The sequence below is a fragment of the Neomonachus schauinslandi genome, chromosome 1 (assembly GCF_002201575.2).
Source record: "Neomonachus schauinslandi chromosome 1, ASM220157v2, whole genome shotgun sequence".
In the NCBI taxonomy this organism is placed as follows: domain Eukaryota; kingdom Metazoa; phylum Chordata; class Mammalia; order Carnivora; family Phocidae; genus Neomonachus; species Neomonachus schauinslandi.
This window is the reverse complement of record NC_058403.1, coordinates 111,043,129-111,053,768: the sequence shown is the minus strand read 5'-3', so window position 1 is coordinate 111,053,768 and position 10,640 is coordinate 111,043,129. Positions and strand designations below refer to the sequence as shown.

The 10,640-nt window shown below is 37.3% G+C and overlaps 1 protein-coding gene across 1 annotated transcript; it reads right to left on the bottom strand.

Moving 5' to 3' along the window:
* Nucleotides 1-1,180: 1,180 nt before the first annotated feature.
* On the bottom strand, nucleotides 1,181-9,280 carry COMMD2 (COMM domain containing 2). Its single transcript, XM_021685979.1, has 5 exons — nucleotides 8,865-9,280; nucleotides 8,696-8,773; nucleotides 7,924-8,006; nucleotides 6,990-7,163; nucleotides 1,181-1,832 (listed from the first exon to the last, which is right to left on the bottom strand). The coding sequence occupies exons 1-5, from the start codon at nucleotides 8,929-8,931 to the stop codon at nucleotides 1,635-1,637; spliced, it is 600 nt and encodes a 199-aa protein (XP_021541654.1). The 5' UTR covers nucleotides 8,932-9,280; the 3' UTR covers nucleotides 1,181-1,634.
* Between the last annotated feature and the right edge of the window lie 1,360 nt (nucleotides 9,281-10,640).

Genomic DNA, 10,640 nt, shown 5'->3' with positions numbered 1-10,640 from the left:
TTTGATTAGGGGAAGACCAGTGGATATAGAAGAAAGGTTGCCTTGAAGGCAACACAGTGCTCTTATTTCAATCTTGGCTGGGGTCAGCCCTGTTTATCTTCCACCAAATGTGGATAAATAAGAAGCCTCAAAGAGCTGTTTTTATCATATAAACTTGGTAGGTATATTGCTTTTAAACCTGATGACACATAATATATATGTGTGTATGTGTATAATTTCATTATATAAAGTTTCTTTTTGTTTGTAAGGTTAACATGACAGCTTCATTAATCAAGTTATGATAATTAAAATTTATTTGATTAGAGTTTAACTAATATGTAATATTAGTTATTTTGCAACTATAGAACATATGCCTCTGGGAAAGGGGGCCCAATTGCTTGCAGTGGCAATTAAATGGATGGCAATTAAACCTGTACTTTCCTTCCACTGGCCTCTGTTCCCTGCTAGGCTCTCGCTTAAGAGAGAAGAAACATGATGTCTCTCTGACCCAAAAATCTCTAATTCTTAGGATGGAAGGTATTGACAGAACCTAAGAGTTTGATGGTTCTAAAGGCATTCCTGAGTTGCTCCATGGGGATGAGGCTCTCAGAATAAGACCCTGGATACATATTTAAGACTGAAACCCCATTTCCACCCTTCCATGATTTTTCTCCTTAAGTCTGCCACTCAAGTCTCCTTGTCCCCCTAAGTCTTTGTGTGTCCTTGTACTCTATCAGGATGATGTGACACATCAGCATCTGAGTTTTTCAAGCCAATAGCTTATAGTTACTTACTAAAAAACAAACAATCAAGTTTGTAAAGAAGGGATACTTATGTAGTAACCATGGCCTCCCTTTGCCCTCTTTATACTTTATTCAAATAAAATTATAAAAAGGGACTGTAATTTATATTCAGATAATTAAGAAGTGATTTTTTACTCCTGCATCCATTGTATATAAATGTAAATGACAACATCTCTTAGATGCTTTGGGTACTAGGGGAAAAAAGTGGTCCTTGATAAAATGCAACATTATCACACAGATTTGAGTACTGTGTAAGTAATTAGCCATGACAACTCAAACTTAAGCAACATGGTAAGTACTTACTACCTTCACTAGCAAGGAAAAATGCATGAACTGCCTAAACAATGTAGCATTTTAAAAAATTCATATTTACTTCCAGCTATTCTGTGGCTATTAACATTGTGGGTGCTTTTAAAGGTCAAAAACAATGAACTGTCTAAAAATATTCTGAATAGCAATGGTATTACATTGTGAATTTTATTTTCAAATTTTGGTCAATAAAGAAGAAAATAATAAAGTTAAGCAATCAAAAGAAGTACCAAAAAAAGACATTCATATACACAAAAGATATGAACAGTATAGATTCACTTCCAGTTGATTCAATTCTACTTACACATTTAAAATATAAAATACATCTTAATTTGTGAAGAAACTGACCACATTTAGCACCAGGAAAGGAACTTTACTTTAGCTTTTGATCATGACTTTAATATCTTGTCATAGGAAAAGAAACTGCATGGAAACTATATGTATTTATCACTGTCAATTAATAAAAAATTAATTTTGAAAAGTAACTGTTGCTTATCATCAATTCACAAGTGATTCAAAGGGAATAAATCCTTAAAACTGGAACTACTTGATATTGCGCACAACTCTCCTACAGTGGTTTGTTTTCATCTCTTCCAATGCTTGTTCCAATTGCTGAACCAAATGGAGCAGAGTGGCTGGGTCTGTCTGCAGAACTCTGGTGTTGTGATCTCCGTTCTGATTAAGGTGTAGCTTTATAGTCACTGATGGTTTAATCTGTTGCCTGAGGCTTCTGCTTGCAAGCTTCATTTTAAATGGAATAAGAGTATAATAACTATTTAACAATCATGCTGAATACACAGTATTTATAATTACCTTATATTATATACAAAAATCAAGTTTTACATGAATCATAGACTTCAAAATGAAAAATAAATTTTAAAAAACTTTGGAAAGAAAAAAGAAGAGAATATACACACAACCTTGCCATACAGGATTTCTTAAACATGATATAAAAGACATAAACCATAAAGAAAAAAAACAGATAAACTGAACCACATTCAAATTGTTACATTTTCTTCTAAAGGATACCTAAAGATGGTGGGAAAACAAACCACAAACTTAGAGAAGATAGTTTGTAACACATATAGCCAAAAAAAAGATTAGTATTCAGAATGTATGAAAAACTGTTCTGATTAAAAAAACAACAAAAACAACAACAACAAAAAAACCTACAAGACCAAGAGAAAAATGTGCATTAGACCTAAGTAAGCACTTCACAAAAGAAATAACATAAATAGATAAACATAGGAAAACATGTTCAACTTTATCAGAAATCAGGAAAATGGCCAACAAAATCATAAAGTTCTGTTTTATACATATCAGACCAGCAAGAATTAAAAACCTGTCCAAATGAAGGCACTGTGAGCAACAGTCATGGGAACTCTCCCACTGCTGGTGAGAGTGAAAAGAGAATGGCTTCGGAAAATATACATTACCATCAATTCCACTCCTAGGTATATACCTTGAATTTTTACATGTATATATTACATTCATAATAGTAATTGTTTTTGTTTCCAAGAGTCAAAAATTAGAAATGTTTCAAATATTCTTTAATAATAGAATGGATACATTGAGAATGCTCATACAATAAAATGCTTACTAAATGGCAATGAAAAGAAACGAACTACAGCAATATAAATTGTTATGGAGAAATCTAAAAAAATCAAAAATCAAGTTGCAGAGTAATACATAAAAACTAAAGTTAAATGAAAAAACATGTGTAGGGCGCCTGGGTGGCTCAGTCGTTAAGCGTCTGCCTTCGGCTCAGGTCATGATCCCAGGGTCCTGGGATCGAGTCCCACATCGGGCTCCCTGCTCAGCGGGAAGCCTGCTTCTCCCCCTCCCACTCCCCCTGCTTGTGTTCCCTCTCTCGCTGTCTCTCTCTCTGTTGAAAAATAAATAAAATCTTTAAAAAAAAAAACAAAAACAAAAAAAAAACATGTGTAAAAAAAGAACTATAAAGAAAGGATTAATAGAAAATTCAGGATAATGGTTACCTCCAGAGGAGTGGGAGGGGTTGTAACTGGGGGAGGTTATGGTTTTGTTTTGTTTCTTAAGCTTGGCAGTGGGTACTTGTTTTATTATTATTCTTTAAACTGAATATCTATAATCTTGATATAGATATTCTGATATAGAATATATCAGAATGATATATTCTGAAATTTTTTTAAAAAGTACAACTGACATATTGTTAAAAGAAAAAAAAATCCAAATACTAGAAACAGTGGCTAACTGTCCTAGCACAAGACTGTTCTCTAAAGACTATTCTTCCTTAAAAGAAACCAGGACCTCCTTAAAGGAATAGGTGATTAGAGGTCTGGGACAACAATTGTACAAGATGAACCTGAAACATCTTGTTATACAAGAAAGCAAGACTGTTACCTAAAACTATTGGAGTCATGGCAAAAGGACAAGAAGCCAAACTGAAGAGACTTCCAGTGAGTAACAAATCTAAACCTGAGATTTCAGGATTAATTTCATACCACAACACAGTATATTCTGACTAATAACTCCTTCCAATTAATTCTAGGTGATCTGGCTTCCAAAAGAACCTAATATACTGACCCATGGCTGAAATTTAATGTCAAAAATAATCTGGAAACAAGTCAATCCCCTTGAGTGAGCCAGTTCCCAAACAGAATATAGGTACTTTTAAGTTAAAGTATGATCATTTCTCTAGTACAGAAAATTATAGGTATGAAAGATAGATAAACTATTAAGTATGATGACTGAAAATACCACCTATTGATTCACTTATGCACTGTTTATACTTCTTTTTTCTCTATATAACTGCATTGACAGATGGGGACCAAACGTATCTAGGTGTGTAATTAAGCCATGAACTTTTTGTTTAGAGACTTAAGGTCACTCAATCTATCCTTAAATTTTTAGACAACATAACAACTAAATTAATATCCTTTACAAAGAAGTATCCATACCACTCTTTAAAATTTCTAAATAAAGATTACATAACATCCCTAACAAACACCTAGTAAGACATAATCAAACCTAATTTTTTCTCGGAAAGAAATTTCGATGACAATACAGGATAAAGAACAGTAGGCCATGAAGTTCTTTTTTTTTTTTTTTTAAAGATTTTATTTATTTATTTGAGACAGAGAGAATGAGAGACAGAGAGCACGAGAGGGAGGAAGGTCAGAGGGAGAAGCAGACTCCCTGCCGAGCAGGGAGCCCGATGTGGGACTCGATCCCGGGACCCCAGGATCATGACCTGAGCCGAAGGCAGTCGCTTAACCAACTGAGCCACCCAGGCGCCCAGGCCACGAAGTTCTTGATATGGACTTATTTTTTAATAGGGAGGAAATTCTGTCCTTCTTGTAAAAATAACAGCAATTTAAATGGATCAGTCCTAAAGGTAAAATCTCAGATGCATTCAATTTACTGATGCTATCAAATGCATTAACTGTGGTGGCAACTTATGAAGGGAAATGTTTCTATTAGAAACTAAACTATGATGATTAATGTATTTCTCATAAGCAACTGCACAATAATTAGATGGTAACTGTCCATTCACTACCAGTGTTCATGAAAATCAGTTACTCAAAAATGAAAGGTCTTATATCCTGTTATTAGTTTCCCAGCCATTTAGCTGATCTTCATCTGACAATCCTCCCATAAACAGAAGAATCTACTCCAGTTAAACTCCCTTGTAATAATTAAGACTAATGAGCTCAGAAAATCAGTTAGTTCTTTAAGTAGCTTTTTAGCCATAAATGCATTTCACCACATGAAGCAATATTCATTCAGTACACCCTCAACTTTAAAATGTATTAGTCCTTGCAATAACACGGCTATTCAAACCTATTTCACTGGGTAAATGAGCTCTCCCGAGTTTTAGAAAATTCAATTGCTTAAGTTTCTCATTTCTAAAAATGTATTCATAACGGAAAAACTCAAAGCAAATCACAAAGCCAAAAAAATAACTTCTAAGGGCTACCAGAACCCAAATTCAGAAATTATCCCCATTCAAAAGAAAGGTAAAGATGTACAAGATAAATTACTGCTGAATCTCATGAACATGACCATCCCCACACCTCCTCTACCTGGTTATTATGAGAGGACTGAAACATAAAAGCTTAGCAATAGTGATCTCCTCCCCGGGAACCCCACAGGATTTGCTTCTTACGGTGTCTCCAAGAGCATGAACTGTGTCTGGTTCTTTGTGAATCCACATCACCTAGCACATTATAACTGTACAAGAAGCTTTTAAAAATTCAGCACTGAATGCCTATTATGTACCAGGCATTGTGCTGGGGACAGACTAGTGAACAAGACATAGTAATTGCCCTCATGGAGCCTCTAATCTGGTTTATACCATATCTGTGTTTGTACCTATTCAAGCACTCATCACATTGGATTATACTTGCTAAACCCTCTCACTGAATTTCTGTAACCTGTTTGGACCATCTTATCACCATTCAAATCAGTAAGAATCCACTGTAACAGTGGTTTACAAACTGCAAGTTAGAATTACCTGGGTAACAATGTTTAAAAAATCCTGACGCCCAGGTCAAACCCCATAACAATAAATCAGAATCTCTGGGGGTAGAACACAGACATGAAAATATTTTAAAACTACCCAGGCCATTTCAATATGCAGTCAAGTTTGAGGACTAGTGCGCTATACCACATATTCAACTCTCATTCCCACATCCATGTGGGCTTTTACAACTACGCTGCCTCCTCTTCCAAGAATATTAACACTGGTTTTCTCCATTCATCCTTCTGAAATTTCATCTCTTTTTGTTGAAACTTTTCTGGACTGTGCAAGCATACACTGAACTACCTAAGCTATAGGTTTTTGAAATACAATACTCAGTTGTACCTTCATTTATATAATTATATTTTCCCCCCTCCAGAAATCTATTTTACAACTATCTTTAAGTACTAGTTATTTTGAGAACATCTAATATCCCTAACTAGATGATAACATCTTTTCCATCTGAGAAAATGTCCTATGCTTCTTTTTTGTCCCAAAGCATTTAGCACAGCTCTAATCAGCAAATGGACGACATTCAATAAACATCTATTAACTTATCTGTCACTGCTTGATAAAGGGCTACATGCAAGAGTCTGAGAACTCCCTTTCGGTTATCTGTGTGGCTTTACAAACAACTAAATAAACAGGATGTGTAAAAGAAGCCAGACACAAAAGAATATTTACTGAATCATTCCACATATAGAAAGTTAAAGAACAGGCAAAAGTAATCTATGTATCTGAAGTCAGGACACTGGTTACCTTTGCAAAGGAAGGAAGGGGAAGTAATTGGTAGGAGGCAAAGAGGATGCTTCTGGGGTGCCTGTCATGGGCAAGTGTTGGTTTCATGGGTGTTTTCACCATGTGATAATCCAGAGCTTTACAATGCCCTGTGCACTTTAATATATGTGTGTTTTGTTTAAACATAAAAGTTTCATAAAATCAAATACAACTTTAAAAATCTGCATGCCCATCTCCTTTTCAAAATAACCTATTTCTTACAAGCTATGCAAATTAAACTAATCTAAACACATTAAGCATATAAGAAAATGAACTATTTGTGAAATAGTCTCAAAATAAACATTGAAAAAAAATTAGTTTCAAACCAAAGTTTGGTTAAGGTGGTAAAGAATAAAATAAGCTTAAGAGCATGGAACTAAAATTAATCTTTTTTTTTTTAAGATTTTATTTATTTATTCATGAGAGACAGAGACAGAGAGAGAGAGAGAGGCAGAGGGAGAAGCAGGCTCCCAAGGAGCAGGGAGCCTGATGTGGGACTCGATCCCAGGACCCTGGGATAATGACCTGAGCTGAAGGCAGACGCTTAACCATCTGAGCCACCCAGGCGCCCTAAAATTAATCTTATATTCTACGTCAGGTGGGGGAAAAAAAAGCCATACCTGTACATCTAGTCGCCATTCAAGGCTGTGGTAACTTGGAAGGTCTGGTGCCAATTCACTCAGAATAGTTCTGATCTCTTTTCTGTTGTCCAGATAAAGCTGAAGCAATAATTTGTTCAATTCTTCAGAGAATCCCAGAACAAAAACAGAGTCTTGGAAATCCAGTTCAGAAATCTGAAAGTGAATCAAGTTTAACAGAACATTAAATTTATCTTTGTCTAGTAAATGCTAAAATATTTGAAAAGAATATACTATCCCCTAATTCTTTTCTGCCTGGTAAAAGAAATAACATCCTTTATATTTAAAGGTAACTCTTGCCCACTATTCCAAAATCTGAGTCTCTGATACATAAAAATACTTTTATTAAAACATAAAAAGAATTGTTGGGTGCCTGGGTGGCTCAGTTGGTTAAGTGACTGCCTTTGGCTCAGGTCATGATCCTGGAGTCCCGGGATCGAGTCCCACATAGGGCTTCCTGCTGAGCAGGGAGTCTGCTTCTCCCTCTGACCCTCCCCCTTTCGTGCTCTCTCTCTTTCTCATTCTCTCTCTCTCAAATAAACAAAATCTTTAAAAAAAAAACATAAAAAGAATTGTTAAAATGGCCAGTTTCTCTCCTATTCTCCATCAAGCTAGATATTGCTAATATGCCAAAAAAAAAAAAAAAAGTCATTTAATTCTCCCTCCTCCTAGGATACATACTACTGTATATGGTTTAATAACATGTAGAATTAGAAGTAATTCTAATTTATACTAGAAGAGGCATTCATGCCAGCGGATCACATTATAGTCATATTGTTTACGCATGGCTTCACTAAGTCAATTATAAACCATTAACATTACTGAAACAAGCAGATGCCTGCCAGGGCTATAATGTAGAGTATACTGGACCTTTTTAAGGTCAAAGAAATACAAAACAGTCCACAGAAGCCCTTACCATAAGCTTTGAGCTTTCAGTGAGGAGGTATGTTAATCCTTCCACACCATGCTGGACAGTGTCACTGCTCACACTGAGTTTTCCTGGGAAAATGGTAAAATAAGCCAATAAATTATTGTGTGATATTTATCCTCTTATTCAAATTCTTATTTAGGCATAAATATTATCCATTATTCCTATTTTCAGGCACCGTAATGAAAAATAATGAGTTGGTAATAGCCACCTGTTCATTTTCCACTGCCAGGCAGATACCTCCAGTATTTCCCGCCGTGTAACCTTCTTTACAAAATGCAGACCCATGGAGTCTAATATCAGCCGTACAGTCAGTCCTTCTCTTGAATGCTCAGCTATTTCAAGTCTGGCGTAATTAGAGGAACTCCAAGGACTGACAAGCTCAGAAACCAGCCCGGTCCAGCAGGGAAAAAACAATACTGCAGCAAAAGCGGATGTCTGAACAACTAATTATAACCAAACACTTGCGGGATATTAATGCCTCACCCAGCCACTCCACACACGTGGGTGCATTTAAGCATCACAGTATCTCTGGCAGATGGTATTATATGCTTTTTACGCATGACAACACCGACTCAGTGGAAGCTTTAAAAATCTCAAAACTACTCAGCGGGCGGGCAGGATTTGCGCCCAAAAGAGCCTTTCTGCTTTTATTCTACCACAACGAGAGTAAGACCCTTGGAGCTGCAAAAAACCCTTCCTCTCCAGGGTGCCAAAGAATGGCCCGCACTTCCCCGTGCAGCAACTCTCCCCGTCTTACTGGCTGCGCCTTCGTAGATCTTGGGGTTAGAGCCTCGCCTCAGGAACTCCACCGCAATCCGCCCAAACTCCGCGACCACTGCAAGGGAAGCCAGGAGACCATGAGCGCTGGGCGCACCCCTTGATCCCCCAAGCCACAGGACACCACCCTCTGCTGCCGCGCCCCTGACCCGTGCTGTCCACTTGCGGCAAAAAGGCCAGGTGCTCCTTATGCTCCTCCGACAGGTCCAGCAGCATCTTCGCGAGGCGGAGGATTTCTCTTGGCAGCGTTGACCCCGCCCTCGCCACTTCCGGGGCCAGCGCCAAGCGCAAAGAAGCTCCGGCTCCTCAACATCCCCAGCTTTTGGGTTCCGGTCTATCGCAGTCCTACACGCAAACGCCCGCGGGTGGTGTATTCTGGGCTCAGAAGATTCCAACGTTCGCAAATCATCTTGAAAAGATGTAGCCTGGTGGTGCTCGGTGCTATGCTCTATGGAAGAGGAAAAGATGTTTAAAATCCGACACGTCCCCTTGTGGAGCTTACATTAATAATATCAATAGCTAACATTTTTTAAGCACTATGTCAGGAAATGTTCTTACATTTATTAGAGTTCAAAAGAATTCCATAAGGTAGGTACCATTATTGTTCCCATTAGAAATAAGGAAACAGAGAAAGGTCAAGCAACTGAAACTAACTTTTATAGAGCTATTAGTTTGCACAGAGCTTTTGTATATGTTATTTTATTTGATTGACCTTATTTAATTCGCTCAATAGCTATGACCTCGTTTTTACAGATGAATCAAAGCTCCAAAGATTACATAATAAGCCAGAGACAGAGCTGGAAAGAGAGGTCAGATCCCTTGACGACCTGCTCCAAAGCCCATCATTCTACACAGCAGGCTGAAAACTGAAGGTTTGTAACAAGTTCTGTGAATGATTATGAATTAGGATAAAGATGGTGATGACGACAACAATGACTGATGCTTGCAGGGTTCAGAACGATATCTTTATTTTAATGTGTTGAGAATAGGGTGAAAATTTGGTTCCTTTCCCAGCTTTCTCTTCTCACCTGCTGTGGTTCAAATATCAGAGTACAGAATTGCTAATTGATAATAATATGACTCTCCAAATCTCAATCCCTTGGTGGGGGAATTGTTGGGGGAGAAGGGAAGGGGGTGGGAGGGAGACTTCATATCTATTGTTATATCTAAGGATTGAGATAACTCTTTCTATGCTCTGATTCTCTTGGGCAGAAATGAAAACTGGAAGTTTTCATTTCATTGTTTGTTTCCTCCACTGCTGCACGGAAAGGCACGTCCTTAAACTTGTTAATTAGGTCATGAAACAGCATTTGCAGAGAGAGCGCAATCCTTTCTGAGACTCTAAGTTGCAGATCAGGAAAAATGGCATCATTTCCTGAAGAAGGTTTTATTCATACATTATTGAGAAAATGTCCATTATTTAAGATAATTTTCAGAAAAGGTAAAACCATGATTCTTTTACAAATATATAATGAATACATGCCAAAGATTGTGTTGGACCCATGGGTTAATGAGGGGATCAGTAAGATTACAGTAAGAGCCAGTTTCAACTGGCACGAAGGAGATAATTCAAGAACCGTACATCCATAGGGAATAAGGAATGCTGAAATGAATCTACAAATAAATATAATGCTATGCCAATATGGTATAGCCTTTCTTGCCTGTGATCTCAGGAACTGAAAATGGGAGCAGGGGAGGGAGATAGGGAATAGGAGTAACAGAATGGGTGACCAAAGAAGGTGGTCAAGAAGCCAAGTTATAGCTGAGGGAAAACAGCTTGGGAGTTAAAACTCTCTGGGATAATTTGCAGGGCAACTTTTTGTTACCAAATGTCATACAGTTGTTTAGAGGAAATTACCTGAATGAAAAATCAAAAGTCTAGATTCCAGATCTGGCTCTCACACCTGCTACCTGTGAGGCTGCTA